The sequence below is a fragment of the Epinephelus lanceolatus genome, chromosome 12 (genome assembly GCF_041903045.1).
Source record: "Epinephelus lanceolatus isolate andai-2023 chromosome 12, ASM4190304v1, whole genome shotgun sequence".
Lineage (NCBI taxonomy): Eukaryota > Metazoa > Chordata > Actinopteri > Perciformes > Serranidae > Epinephelus > Epinephelus lanceolatus.
The window spans coordinates 44,418,681-44,434,434 of NC_135745.1; the positions used below are offsets into that span (position 1 = coordinate 44,418,681).

The 15,754-nt window shown below is 41.6% G+C and overlaps 1 gene segment (V, D, J or C); it reads right to left on the minus strand.

Annotated features, from left to right (window-relative positions):
• Window positions 1-12,753: 12,753 nt before the first annotated feature.
• Window positions 12,754-13,890, minus strand: LOC144465142 (T-cell receptor alpha chain V region CTL-F3-like). The segment is given in 3 exon segments: window positions 12,754-12,873; window positions 13,452-13,756; window positions 13,845-13,890. Coding segments are annotated over 3 exon segments (471 nt in total).
• Window positions 13,891-15,754: the final 1,864 nt, after the last annotated feature.

A 15,754-nucleotide genomic window follows, 5' to 3' on the forward strand; every position in this document is an offset into this window, starting at 1 on the left:
TCGTAGCGTCTCGTGTCGAGAGATACTTACCCAGATAGCACACATACATCTGTCCAACGTCAGCCCGATGTATCAAGTTTAGATCGTTAAGACGTAGCAGGGAGAGCGTTTGCTCATTGCCAAGACGTCGCTGAGACGTTGGCCTTTAATCGAAAATGACCACCACACGACGTTCAATCAATAAAAGAAGCTGCGTTCAGTGGGCGCTCCTTCATTAATATTCATATGCTTCGTTAACTACGACCTTTATTCATTTAGGTCGGACCTTTCAAACTACAAATATTTCACCATTCAATGTGAGAAATCAATGCTAACATTCAAAACTAGCTGACTGTTACCCTATTTCATGTGTAAGTGTGCACAATGAAGAGACAAAAGTCAATTTATTTTCAAATTTCCACAAACAATATCTGATGGTCAGTCCGCTTCTCCTGGCAGCCTGCAAGAAACAGAAAAGACGATGAGCACATAACTTCAAGAAACAAATCCCAACTTCACCACTGTATTTTTTTTTTTTTTTGAGCATTTCAGCTGTCTTTTAGCCAGATTGAAGGCTTTGGGTCCGTCACTCTGCTTCATTTAGTGTTGAAACTGTTAAATAACGGGATCCGGCGTTAACTCCATTAACTGTTAACAGCAGCTCAACAATCAGTCCTTCATCTCGGAAAAACAGTGGTTTCAAAACTGCGCTATTACCTGTAGCCACCGGGTCAGTTTGCTTTGCAGAGGAGGAGACCTCGACTGATAAATTGCCCATAATATCACATGAACAACATACCGAAGGCATCCTTAAACTTCACTATTTGACCTCCGCACTCCTCTCCGCTCTTCTCACCCACACTTGAGCACCCGTCCAGGCCCCGGAGGTCAGGCCGGGCGGGACCATAGGCAGTAGCGTGCGGTGGTGTTTCAGTCAGGGCCAGCACCCAAATCCAACTAAATTTACTTCACAAAGAGAGAGAGAGAGAGGGAGAGAGAGATATTAGCCCAACAGCAGCGCCAATCTGGTCCAGAGAAAGTAAAAAAAAACTAGCACTCACCGATTACCTCGTGCAGTTGTCCCTTCTGCTTGAGATCAACCAGTAGCTCCTTCTCTATGGAGAGAGATGCCAGCGCAGAGAGTCGCGTTTGTCCCGTTGTAGTCCGTGCATATGTTTTGATGCGTTTGAGAGCAGAAAAAGAGCGCTCAACGGAGGCCGTGGACACTGGTATTGTTAGGATCAAGCATGTGAGGGCATATAGTTGTGACATACTGACTGCAAGCTCCGTGGTCATCAGAAAAGTCAGTAGATCAGTTGGGCTCTTCCCCTGGAAGTTTGTCATGCAGTACATCACTTTGAGCTCAGCACTGAGTACGGAGAGGTCAAACTGAGCTCCATAGCTCTCCTCAAGGCTCTTCAGCTCTGCTTCTGGGAATGTCTGCTTATATTGTGGAAACTTCTGTGCATCCAGCAGTCCAACAAAAAGCAGTCGTTTGTGATCTGCAAACCGATTATTGATTTGTGTGAGGGTGCTGTCAATTACAGCTGCGTGTAGCTCTCTGCAATGCGCGCGTGGATCGGGTTTTCCTCTAGCTGCGATTGGCTGCCCCACTGCCTCCACTGTTGCCTCAAAGATGCCATCAAATTTTCCCCGCTCACCTTCAAGGCTCTGACAAAACTCTGCAATCCTTGCCAGAGAGAACTGCACATCCAGGATCTTACTTTGAAGGATCCTAAAGAGAACATCTGCAGAGTCAAAAATGCGAACAAAAGCAAAAAGGAAAAAGCAAAAGTCAAATGACTTCAGCTGTGATAAGTGTCCTGATGCGCAATGCAGTGTTTCACGATCAAAAACCTCAGCGTGGTCCAGTATGTGCTGGAACAGCTCGACCAGCTCTGCTCTTTTCTCATGCACTGTGCACACCAACCTTGAGTTGAAGTTCCACCTGACATTAGAGACCTGCAGGAGCCTTCTGGCGCAAAAATCATCCAGCAATTTCGTCCGTTTGGGAGAACGTGTAAAAAATGCTGACAATCCCCCCAGATTTGCAAAAAAGATCTTGCATTCTTTGATTTTTGAAGCTCCCTGGGACATCACAAGATTTAATGTGTGTGTGCGTAGCAATGCACAAAGAGTGCCTGTGGGATGGTTTCTTTAACGAGCGCCTACACTCCGTTGAGCCCTGATGCCATTACCGCGGCCCCATCATAGCACTGAGCTACTAACTTTGTTTTGCAATCATAGCTTTCCAAAACTTTAATGATCAAAGCAGCTAGATCATTGGCTCGTTTTTATCCGTAACGTCTTCAAACTTTAAAAATCTCTCTTTCACGCCCTTGTCCTCTGTAACGTACCTCAGGACATATGACAGCTGAGCCGAGTTGCTGAGGTCCGATGTTTCATCAACCATAATGGCCACAAATCTGGCCTGGCTGATCTCTTTCTTGATGGCATCATCTAACACCTCGGCAACGGCATTTATGAGGTCGTTTTGAATCCTTCCTGACGTCCCCGTAAAAACTGTGGCTGTTGCAAGGTGCTGTCGCAGGTCAGCGTCATAATTTGACAGCAAAGTTAGTAATTCCATGTAATTACCTTGATCTCGTCGTGCCCTCTGAAGAATAGTTCTTGCTGCCCCAAGAACATAACGCAGTCGATCAGGCGTTTCAATATGTCACGATTTTTGGTCTTCCTCTACCAATTATTTCGTTTTTTTCTGCAAACGGGCGCCTTGAAAAAAGCACCCAAAGCAGGTCCCCAATCATATCTATCGATCTTGCTGTTAAATCAACCGCCATCACCTTTCCGGAATAACAGACAGTGCGTCATCACGCACCTGCCCATGGGCCAATCAGCCAAGCTCATTTGAATGACGACGCCCAGGCCAGCAGTAGAAACTCTGCTGGTCTTAGGGCATTCTGTCAATAACACATCAAAATTTGATTGGCTGATGATACGGCCACTCAACGTTCCGCACCCAATAGCAGCGTCCAGCTCGATCAGAGGCTAGCAATGCAACTACTGCTGGCCCCAGCAGAGGAAAGGAGCTGTGATGCGTTTATAGGACATAGGAGATTTGAGCTCCACAAAATATAACTATTCGTTTTCTGGATAAAGTTGCATACTAAACAAGTAATTGACTCCAGATACATTTCAGAATGACCTTTTAATTATGGAAAAAAACAGAAAAAAAAAACATTTTTGACAGGGCTAGCAGTGCTAGCCTTGCTGCCCCTGACTGCACACCACTGACCATAGGTGAGTGGATCCCAAGTCTGGAGCCCTGCCCGGGACCACGGGTGGCAGCTCCGGGCACTTCCACTTTAACCCTAAACGAGTGCTCACGATAACCAGATGAGCAGATAACGTCAACTAAGGAAAATAAAATGAAACACCACAGCTGTAGCATGTTAGCTAACATGAGCTAAATCGCTAAACTAGCTAACAGCTAACGAAAGATAACGTTAGCTGGTGGGGACCTGTGCTAAGCTATATACACCCAGTTGTGCCTCGCCACTCACCAGGAACCTCTTTTAACAGTCAAAGAAGAAACAACATAGCTATTTTCTGCCAGTTTATTCCAGTTCGCTTACCTGAAACCTACTGCGATGAGACGTGTCCTGCGAGCTCAGTTCCAAACAAACACTGCGGAGATGTAATTCCGCCTCTGTGGCGACTTCCGGATGTGGACAAACATTCTACAGCACTGGCCCATCCCAAAGCCGATGTAACAGAAACGTTTGATGAGCTGGGACAAAAGAGTATTAAATTTAAAGATATCCGCCCATGCGGCCGACGCTTGTCAGACGTTATAAATTCAGGGCCGATGTAGACTCACAAGTCAGTCTTCAGACGCTTTGCTTAACTAAAGACTGATGACTTTCTCCCTGATTTTGTGTTTAGATGGGCGGATACAATTTCAGAGTTTAAAAAAACTCCCTGCGTTGCAGAACCAATAGTAAATCTGCAGGGCGGTCCTTCGGTGGCTCGCTGAACTCTTGTGCTTGTAAACATAGTCCGACTAGAAACACGTGTAGCGGTACAAAATGGCTCAGCCGCGCTCGCAGAAAACGCCGTCAAAGTTAGTGGATGTTTGTCACGTTTGCGGCGACACATTCTCACCAACTAAAAGAAGCAAACATAATCTTTTACAAGGCCATGACTCATCCGTCCAGCCGGACTATAATGTTAGAGGGAATCGCCTTGTTTACAAATACTTCCGGGTAGAAAACCAGCAGAGCATTTAGCTATATACATACATATATATATACATATATACAACATATCACATTTTTCACATCACTATATCACTATTTACTGTTCTTAGCAGTTAGCAGTGTCTGTAATAGGTAATAACTCATTGAATGGTCCGTGAAAAAAATATCTTTTCCAGCAGATATCTTAGTTACAACATGATTGAGCTAGCAAAGCAGTTTTGTGTTGCTATGTGTGGTATTTATTCAGTTTTGGGAAATCACGATGTCTAGAAAGCATCAGTGGCTGCAGCTGACAGGGACAGCTAACAGCAGCAGCAAAGCTAACATCAGGACGTCATCTGTTAAAAGCCTCCCGTTGTCGGATACGACATGAAACTACTCCAGTTAGCTCAATCATGTTGTAACTAAGACATCTGCTGGAAAAAATATTTTCTTCACGTATGAGCACACGTTTGATAAAACAGAGTTAAATCTCTCGGCATCCATTTTCAAGCTCTCTGTGTGTTTGTTTCCTTGCGGACGAGAAAAGGGGGAGCGCACATTTCTGAGAAGGCGTGTCCTTTTCAAAAATGCAAGAGGCGTTGCTTTGTTGCCGGCCGTTTTCGCCGGTGTGTTAAACACACTTTAGAAAGGAGTGTCCCCAGACTATCAGAAGGCGGAGATCTCTGATTGTCTGGTGGCGAGACTAGGGCCGATGTGTCGTCCTCAGGCCGATGTCGGCCAGATGTATGTGTGCTATCCGGGTAATATATAGATAACAACAAAAAACAAAAGTAAATATAGCAGTGTGAGCACAGAGTGAGCCTGTCAGTGCGAACATTTCTTCAATCACACAAGCACAGCGAGAGATGAGTGCCTGCTGCATGTCACATACTGAGGACAAATGCCCTGTGTGTGTCAGACCCCTACATAAAGCCCCGCCCACCCTCTAGTTCTGCACGCTGTTCTTTGATAATCGCAGCGATTTTTACAAAGCTTTTATTAACTTTTCTCTCCTGCAGCTTTCAGCAGCTCAAATGAGAGTGAAGAGAAATCTGTTAAATTGCTAACAAAATAAACAAAAAACAACAAAAAATGACAAAAAACCAAAACAAAATATAAAATGTTCTGCTCTAGCCTGTATCTGTTGTGTTTGTTAGTTCTGTTAGTTTGAAAGTTTTCTTTATAAGACTAGCTTTGGTAAATACTGGCTATAGTGAGGTTATTGTAATTATTAGGTTCAGATTTATTTCATATGTCTAGATGCCTAATGGCCATCCAACAAGATAAATGTTAAGATGTTGGTTGTGACTGGATGAAGGATATTTTTATTTTATTTTTCAGTTTTCCTCCCTGAGGGATTGCCACCTTATTGTAGTCAGGGGGTTTGTGTGCCTCAGTGACCCTAAGAGCTATACCAGCAGGAGCTTAGTCTTCAGGTGGGACACCCAAGTTGGACAGGTCTTAGGGTAGAGGCCTGACAAAGTGCAATCATTTCTTTAGGTTGGGGGTTGGACACACAGCTAACAACAATTCAATGTCGAAAACAGTGTTATCAACAACAAAACAAGCGGCGAGCACATTTGAGACCACAGTGCTTTGACACCCTCTATAGGGCACTCACACAGCGTCCCCACATCCTGTGAGTGAGTGAGTGAGTGAGTGAGTGACCTTTATTTGTCAGCTCTACTTATGGCAAAAATGTGCTGGAGCATGATGCCCCCTTCACATTTATGACTGCCCCCTCATATATGCCTGCCTAGAACCAGGCGAACGGCACAAAGGTCAAACACACAGTGTCAATATTCACAAAAAACGAGCAACAGACTTCAAACAGTGTGACGTATTTGTGTCTCACGTTGTGTCCCGTATCAAACAAAGTTATCTCAAGAAAAAACATGATCTGTTTTCTAAAACTAACCAAGCTGTCATGTGCTCGAGACCAAACAGTGACTGTTTCATCATGATAATGTGTCTCACCTGCACGTCACATAGAGACACTAATGGGTAATTGTTTCTTTTCTTGATTCCACTGAGATGAGTTTGATTCCTGGTTTATTCTATTTTATTTTTTATTTTGTTTTTGCAATGCATTGCTGTTACCTGCTTCCTGTGTTTTCATTTTAAATAGTGGACATTGGACATTTCTTCCTCACTGAAATGATCTTAAGTTGGACAAAGGAGATAATTATCAAAGCAGACATTCCTCCCGTTACCTTTTTGAAATGTTCTTTTCTCCTGTGTTTTCATTTGGGGAGGGGAATGATATATTAATAAATCATGTCTGAGCCTATTGAAGTTTCTTTAGTACGATCTCCTGCTGGTGTCAGTAGGGAGCCGGAGTCAGGCCCCTTATTTTGTCGACCCCCCTCTAACAAAGTTGAAGTAATCTCTGTAGCTTTTGAATTAAACTCATAATGAGGCTTTTAAGGTGAGCTGACTGTTATAAACTGGTGAACTGTGGTACCACTGGATGTATGATGTGATTTTTAATGCCTGAACATTCACAGTTTATTTCTCAGTCTGTTTGATCAGCAGTTATTTCTGTATTTATTTTCTGTTAGTTGTCATGGTGTCTTGAGTTTGCTCCAAAATACAGTTGGTTTGTCCCTGATGTGGATTTGCTGCTCATGTGAATCCTCCCACAGTGTTTCATTAGCAGCTGTAACCACAGTGACTCTGATCAAACAGGAATCATCAGAATCCATCTGATATGAAGCTGTGGTTTGAATACCACTTCCCTCCTCTTTGAAGAGTAGTCACATATCTGTGTTCAGGTTTTTGTACAGCCTCTTCTACACTTTGTATCACTGTGTTTCTAGAGCACAGTAGTAGAGAGCTGTGTCTGCCAGGGTTAGATTCTTTATGGTCAGTTCAGTTGAGTCTTGTGATGTTTCAGATCCATATTTTGTTTTATCAGGAATACGTTCATTTCCTTTATAATTTCGTGCTCCTTTCCAGAGTATAAACTGAGGTGCCTGAAGGTCAGAATGATGTCTGTACCAGTGAAGTGCTGGAACAGTTGATGTTGTCTCATATTGACATGTGAGTGTGACAGATTGTCCTTCTCTTTGACTGACTTCATCTTGTACAGGAGAGATTTTGTCTCCAGCTATTAGTCCTGGAAAAAGTAGAGAAAATGAAGCCATTAGACTAACATTGTTGATGAGGCTGAGAGGAGAAGACAGTGGAAAATGTCAAGTGTACAGTGTTACTCTGTGGACAGAAACAGCTCAACTGTTGAGAGATTTCTGCTCTGAACTCCAGTTTGTATAAATCTTTAGAAAAGAATCAAAACATGTAGTTGTTTGTATCTTACCAAAGAAAAGAGCAGCAAGAATAATCCACAGCCAATGTTCCATCTCTACAACAAGGTTTAAATCAACAGGAGAAACTAGCTGATGTTCAACATTCAGTGTGAGAATTGTTCTCTTCACAGCAGCACTTCTTATTGACTGAATGGTTGAACACAGTGCAGAAGTAGTGCAGCGCCTACTTGATAATGTGGCCCTCTAGTGGAGGTAAAAAGTTGAGTCCAACAGTGTGGAAAAAAGGCTTCCAGCAGCTTGTCAGTGTGTCAGCTTGTGTTTTTGTACAGAGACTGTGGCTTTGCTGTCACTGTGGGCCTCACAGCACAGTAGTACACAGCAGAGTCTGTCACTGCAGCAGAGGAGATGTTCATATTGATCTGTTCGCCCTCCACTTTAATCGTCAGTCTGGGGATTTGTTTATTTCCTTCTGTTCCTGTGTGTGAGTGTGAGATGATGAACTCTGGTGGTTTTCCTGGATATTGTCGATACCAGAAGAAATAATCTAGGTTCTTTGCTTGTTTGGAGTATCTGTAGGACAGAGTAACAGTGCTGCCTTCTAAACTGTACTCTTCATTCTTGACTGGAGTGAGTTCTTCACAGCTGACACCTAAAGGAAGAGATAACTCTGTTATAACATGTTGTAAAAGTCATAATAAGTGAATGACATTCAGAAACGTTGACAGTGATCTTTTTGAAATGCAGAATGTAACATACCTGTTAGAATGTAAAGAAACAGCAGAGAAAAGACACAATACTGCAGTGACAGCATGTTGAATAAAGGCAATGTTGATGGTTTGTGTATTGAACTCTGTTGAATATACAAGTTTCTCTCTCTTCTATAGTTCAGTAACATCTTAGCTCCTCCCTGAGTCTCTCCGTCTCCTCTTAGATCTGTATTTTCACTTCTCTCACTTACACTTCCTCCTGGTTAACAGACTGGGAGCAGCATTTTGTACCAGTTGGACTTTTCTTTTCATCTGGTGATTCCTTTATCACCTAATCTTACAAAGATCTGGAACACTAGCACTTCACATGTAATAAACAAGTTACCATAGTTACTCGATGTTAATGAAATGTATGATCAAATATTGTCAGCCAAACAATGGAAATTAATGTTTTGCTTCAACGTAATTTTCTCCAAAAGCAACAGGTAAATATAAAATGAGAGGACCTAGGATCGAACCCTGTGGTACACCACAAGAAATCACAGCCTGACAGAACAACAGAGAAACTTCTTTTATAAAGATCAGAACAAAATCAAAACCTGAGTCTGTGATGACAACCAGTTTATGAAGATACTTGATTCAAATTGTTTGATTAGTCAATAATGAAGTTAAATATAACAGTAAATATAGTGACACACTATTAACATTAGAATAATAATTATGTCATTGAGATACTGAGTGTTTCTTCAATAGGCTGGTTGCATTTTCTTGAATAGTTTCAGCTTTAGCAGTCATGAATATGTAAGAGAGTTACTCACAGAAATAACTGACTTACACAGATGAATTTGGGCTCTGTTATATTTAAGATGATTTGTTTTTATATTTAATTATGACATTGACACTGTCACATAAATTTTATTTCACACCACCTTGTTATCATTATCATCAGTTACTGTTGAATACATCAACATGTTCCCTGGGTCTGTTCTGTCTTTGGTGCTTTAGTGCGTATCTGCCTGTCTTCAACTAATCCCACAAAGTACTGGACCAATCAGCCTAATATTTTTTGTGCTTATTTATGACTGTATGCTCAAGGATCTGTCGTGATTGCAGTGATTCATAATTGTTAAAAACATTTGACAGTTTTATGTTGTCATTGACTGCTGACTCTTCACTCTTCCTACCAGCTTGTAGGTTCCACAAGTTTTCCAGTAAAAACAACGAACCTCACTGTCTGTTACAGGACACATTTTGATGTTCGTCATAGCTCAAAAACTGACATCCATTGAAAAGTCTGGACTCCTTCTGAACTGGAGTATTTGTCAGATTAATACCACACCAGATATATTATGACCCACTTAGGTTAGGTATATCATTAGATGAAGTGGTCTTCTCATCTTGACTGTAAGAGAGCCGGAAGGGACATTTCCACTGGGCGCAGCTCTCTATGGGCTGCCTTCAATGCCATTTTGCTCCATCCACCGCAGAGTGTCATTACACACCAGATTTTGTTGATGTGGTCACTTTTCCTAGATATTTGTGCTCCTGCCATCAGTAAGTACAGTAAGCAGTCTCTGTAGGTGAATGACTTCTTTTTTAAGTTGATTTTAATGGACCCCTTGCTCAGTCCCTCCTCTTAAATGCAGACTGGCCAATCATAGTGTAGCATTGGCCAGGTCCTACAAAGGTCCGACAACAGCACCGCTGTGCACTATAGACTCTTATGAAATCATTTTAGATGTTCTTCATTTTCAGGCTGGTTTTGTGGATTTCAAACCAAACGTTGTGCCTGGAGTCGTGTATCAGTGACAATCATTACATGGAGATGTTGGACGGTCATATACGCTTATTCTCCATTCCAAAAGCAAAATCAAACCCTGAAAAGTGCAGGGTTAGCTGGCTCATGTCAGCTGCTATAGGTGTACTGAAGGTATATTCATGTTGCTATCACTTTTTAATGATTATAACAGTGGATAAAGACCTACTGTGCTTTACAGGAACCAGTGAACTGAAACAGGGAAACTTGACTGATATTCAACCAGCTTTGTGTCATCGCAGTGTGTGCACATGAAGGTTGTTAAGCTCCCTCCAGAGTTCCCCAGGAGTCCGCACACTGACTGCACTGGGAAAAACCAAACAGACACTGTTGTCTGCACACAATGTGATGACACACAGCCAGTTGAAAATCGGCAAAGTTTCCCTTTAATTTCATAGTCTTCTATCTCGATGGCCAGTGATGTGGTGGTTCACTGTTAAGCTGTGGTCTATACGTTAGCCTTTGACTTCTGTCTTTATCCTGGATATTTGCTTCTCTCTAAAATTACTTTTTAATTTTTATTTTTCCAAAGATTTGTTATATTCCTTCAGAGAATGCAGTTAGTCCCAGTGTGGGCTCCACGCTCGCTGCAACAGCTTGATGGACCATCACAAAGGGGCGGGGCTTAGCCAACAGTCAACTGCATTTATTGCTTATTTCCTACTTTGTCATGCTGTCACCTAAGGACAAACAGTCTTGTTCTTAACTATGATGGAATTGTTCCTTGTGGTGATTTCAACATTCATAGTGATGACTCATCTAATGTCCTTGCTACTGATTTTCATTTAGTTTTCAACATGTGTGTCTGGCCAGACTCATAATCATGACCAGACCCTAGACCTAGTATTTAGTCTGGGTTGAAGAAAACTTTCTGTAGGAATTGTGGACATGTTAATATCTGATCACCATTGCATTGTCTTTAACTCTGAATTACAGGCTGCTAATAAGGTCTTATCCCACTCCAAGCACACTCGCACAATTCTGTACACAGTTTAATTCCATTGGCAATGTGTATTCTGATCTCACCTACACCAATGATTTGTTAACTCCTTCAACTCCATGTGCTCCACTACCTGCACCCTTATAGGACCTCTGAAGAAAATTTCTACCTCTAAGACTAGAATATAGCCGTGGTTAAATGAAAACATTCATATCTGTAAAAGGGAATGCAGAAAAGCTGAACGCAGATGGAAGAAGTCAAGTCTTCAGGTTCACTTTGCTGCTATGAAAGAGCAACTACTCATTTACAATAGGATGGTGAAAACTGCAAGATCTCACTACTACTCTGAAGTTATTTCCGCCAATCAACACAACCCCAGATTCCTATTCAAGACTGTTGACCAGTAAACCCAGCCTATCCTTCTGCTCCTGCTGACTCTGATGCTGACTATGAGAACTTTCTCTCGTACTTTGCTGGTGAAGTTGAGTCAATAGGACTTGGTATCACCCCCAGTCCCACCTTTTTGGATGTTGATTACCCGCACCATGATTCCCTGAGCTCTTTTTCCCACATTACTCTGCCAGAGCTCCTAGAAGCCATGTCACATATGAAAGTTTCAACCACCCCTCTTGACATAATTTCTTCTTAGTTTTTACTTGAGGTGACTGATTGTATTGGGCCCCATTTACTTTACATTGCTGATTGTGTCCCGGATTACTTTAAGACTGCTTGTGTCCAACTCGTCCTTAAAAAACCTGGGCTGGATCCCACCATCTTATAAAATGATCAGCCAATCTCTAAACTGCCTTTTATTTCTAAGATTCTAGAAAAAAATTGTCTCAAAGCAGCCTCTTGCTGCTGTGGATAACAACAGCATATTTGATAAGTCTGGTTTTGGCCAACATCACAGCACTGAGACAGCCCTTCTTAAAGTCACCAATGATGTCTAAATGAATGCTGACGGACTTAAGTGCAGCATTTGACACAACTGATCATGGCATTCCTTTAGATAGACTGAGGCACTGGGTTGGCGTATATGGTACTGCCCCAAACTGGTTTGCTTCATACTTGCCAGACAGGAAGTTCTGTGTGTCCACTAACAATGTCATGTCATCCATTTCCCATATCAAGTATGGTGTGCCTCAAGGGTCAATCCTTGTTCCTATCTTGTTCTCATTATACATGCTCCCCTTGGGTGATGTCATCCATCGACATGGTGTCTCTTTCCACTGTTACGCAGATGACACTCAGCTGTTCCTCCCTGTTAAACCGACTGACCTCAGCATGCTGAGCTCTCTACAGAACTGTCTGTGTGATATCAAAAACTGGATGTTGTTCAATTTTCTTCAGCTCACTTCTGATAAAACAGAAATCCTTGGAATTGGGTCACTAAACAAATACTGCCATCTACTGGTTACCTGTCACAACACATAAAGCCTGTTGCAAGAACTCTAGGTGTCATGTTGGATAGTAATTTATGTTTTGAACAACATGTTACTGAGCTTGTCCAATCATGTTTCTATTGCCTCAGAAATATTGCTAACATAAGATGAATTTTAACTTTCACAGATACAGAAACTCTTGTACCTGCTTTGATCTCTTCGTGTCTTGATTATTGCAGCAGCCTTTATTCCTGTCTTCATCAAAAATCTTGCAGTGACATTAGACGGTTCAGAACTCACCCGCAAGGCTTTTAACCGAAACCAAGAAGCATGACCACGTCACACCAGTTTTAGCCTCTTTACATCGGCTCCCTGTTTGTTTTAGGATTGACTTTAAAATCTTGTGAGTTACTTTTGAGGCTCTTCATGGCTCCAGATCACATTTCAGACTTTGTTGTCCCTTATGAACCTTTGTGTGGTTTGAGATCTTTGGGCAGAGGTCCTCTGCTTGTCCCAGAGTCCAGACTGAAGACTAGAGGGGACAGAGCTTTGAAATCAGAGTCCTGAGGCTCTGGAACGACCTGCCCAAGGATATAACTGTCTCAGTCACTGTCTTTGTTTAAGTCTCTCTGAAAAATGTACTTCTATCAGAGAGCACCGTGACTTTATCTCAGCTGTCTGTCTATTTTCTTGCTACTTTATTGATTTTATTTCCCAATTTTTTCTGTGTTTCAGCTTTGGCCTTGTTTTATCTTTCACTAGGTGGCATTTTATAACATTTGTTTATTTTCTTGTGTTTTAAATGTGTTTAGTTGTATTGTACGGCACTTTGTATGTTTTTTTTTTTTTTAAATGCTATATAAATAGAGTTTATTATTATTATTCATTATAATACACATCAAAGTCCTGTTATGAATGACATGAATCAAAGATTTGTGGCTTTGTTTTAGTTATTAAAAATACATTCATCTTCATAATGATATTGTGTTAATATTTCACAAACAGCGTCTGTTGTTATCACCACTAAAAATCATCTAATCTACATCATCACAAAGTGTTAAAGTCTAACGGTGTGTGACTCCCTCTAGTGGATGTTGTGGAGTATTGTGTTGTCTTTGCTCATAATGTTTTTGTACAGAGTTTTGGTGTTTCCTGTCACTGTGGGCTGCAGAGCACAGTAGTACACAGCAGAGTCAGACAGCTGAAGCTTCTGGATCTTCAGAGGAACTGATGTCTTGTTGAGTGTTGCATCAAATCTGTCTTTCTGGAACTCTGGAGCATTATCTTTTGTGTTTGAGTAACGCTTCAGCATGTACTTTGGGTGATCTTTAGCTTCTTGTTTGTACCAGTATAAATATGGACCTGGGTTACTGGTCTCAAATGTACAGCCAAGTGTAACTGTGTGTCCTTCAGTAGCGATGACATCTCCTGTTGGCTGGATCACTCTGTCTTCTCCTTTACACTCTGGGGAAGAAGAGAACATGCAGAGGAAGAGATGAATCAATAAAGATGATTGATTAAAGGAGAACAATCAGTAGGTTTAAAGAGTTACCTAGACAGAGAGTCAGAATCAGGATGTTTCTCAGCCAGTGTTTCATGTCTGCAGTGAGAGGGGAGGAGACAGAGGAAGAACATTGATACTCTGATGGATCTGGGCCTTCACATCATTGGTCCTTCATCTTCATCATCTGCTGAGGAACTCTCAACACTGACATGACATTTAGCATGATGACATCTGTCACAAACTGGCTCAGTGAATGCTCATTGAGCAGCGTCTGCTCTTTTCCAATTGACAGTCTGTTATTGAGTCCAATTCAATTCAATTCAATTCAATTCAAAAACAAACTTCTGGTGTTTTCCCGTCGTCCCCTTTAATGCGGCTCAGGATAAATTTGGGGCTGTTGTTTCCATCCTGTTTGTACCAGAAGAGACTTACACTTGATGAAGAGCTGTTATATTGACAGCCAAGTGTTAGTGCCTCTCCTTCAGCAGCAGTCACGTCTCCTTTTGGTTGCAGCACGTTGTCTTTTTGTGCTCTGCATTCTGTGAAACAGCAACAAAGAGTATCAGTGTGCTGTTAAAGAATCATGTCAATGTTAGATTGATATCAAAGAAACAGAGTTGTGTTCATACCAAGGCTCACAGCAGCCAGCAACACTGAGATGAACACAGGCGTCATATCTGCAGTGTTGAGTAACTCTGAGCTACAGCAAGTATAAAGACGGCTGTGATCTCTCAGTTTAGTCTTCATCAACACTAAGTTGGTGGATCAGAAGGAGGGACCTGATCACAGTGACAGGGCTCATTCACAGCCCTGTGTTATTCCCCCAACTGACAACTTGACACCAAACACATTTTGTGTCACTCTCCTTTCCCAGTATAACATGTCTCATCTGTAGTCAGCTTTGGAAATATCAGGTGCTTTCAGTTTTACAGCTGCGGCAGATTCACTTGCTTCCTGAACATATAGAAGGTGCAGATTGTTGTGAACCTGCTACGGCCCCTTTAATATTGATCATCACAAAGACTGAAAGTCAACAGTGGATGAATATTTGAATGTTTTTCTCTTGAATGTAAACTGACAGTTTAGTATCTTTTGGTCAGATTCAAAGATGGTGGAGTTGTTGTGGAAGCTTGTGTTTTGATGAATCAGACAGGTTTCTGTGGATTCTAAATATAAATTACTGTCAGTTTCAGTTTTATGAGTTAGTGTTTCAGTGTGTATTTGAGGTGTATCTCAAGATTTTTTCAGAGGAAAGTGAACAATGGAAGAGGCTCATTGTGGCCTAATGACCCACAGGGCACACAGAGGATTTATTCAGTAAGCTGTGTCTGTGTATTTGTTGTCATTGTGTCATTTGATTTGATTTTGCTTTACTGTCAAAGGGAATTCTGAAATTTCTCTTCATCTCAGGACGTCAACTGTGTCACATAAATACATGTAAATACAAAAATACAAAACAACATTTAACCAGACAACAGAACTGTACTATAACGGCTACAAATCACATCACACATTAGGAAAAGTGGATACAGTGCAACATACAGAGTTCACACGCTCATGAAATTCTTGGAAATGTGGGAAATTAGAAAACCTGTTTTCCAGGCCTGGAAATGGTTTGGAACTAACAGGATGTTTTGGAACAGTTTTGAATAAACATTGTTTTCTCTATTGTTAAAAATTTTCATAAAAATCCCAAAATATGTCTCATCATTAGGTGAAATATGTTCCTTGTATCACTAATTTACTGCTGCGCTGCCTGACCGTTGAAAGGTCACCAGTATCATTGATACATGTAGACCAGAACAGCATTGTGTCATCGCCAAGGCCACGCCCCCTTTTGGAGAAACGAGACGTGTTGTCACATCAGGAGAGAAACAAGAAAATGCTGGAGAGCTGTTGTGTAGTGGGTTGACTGAGACTCATGTAAGATATTCACTGTCAGTGTGGTCAATGGCTAA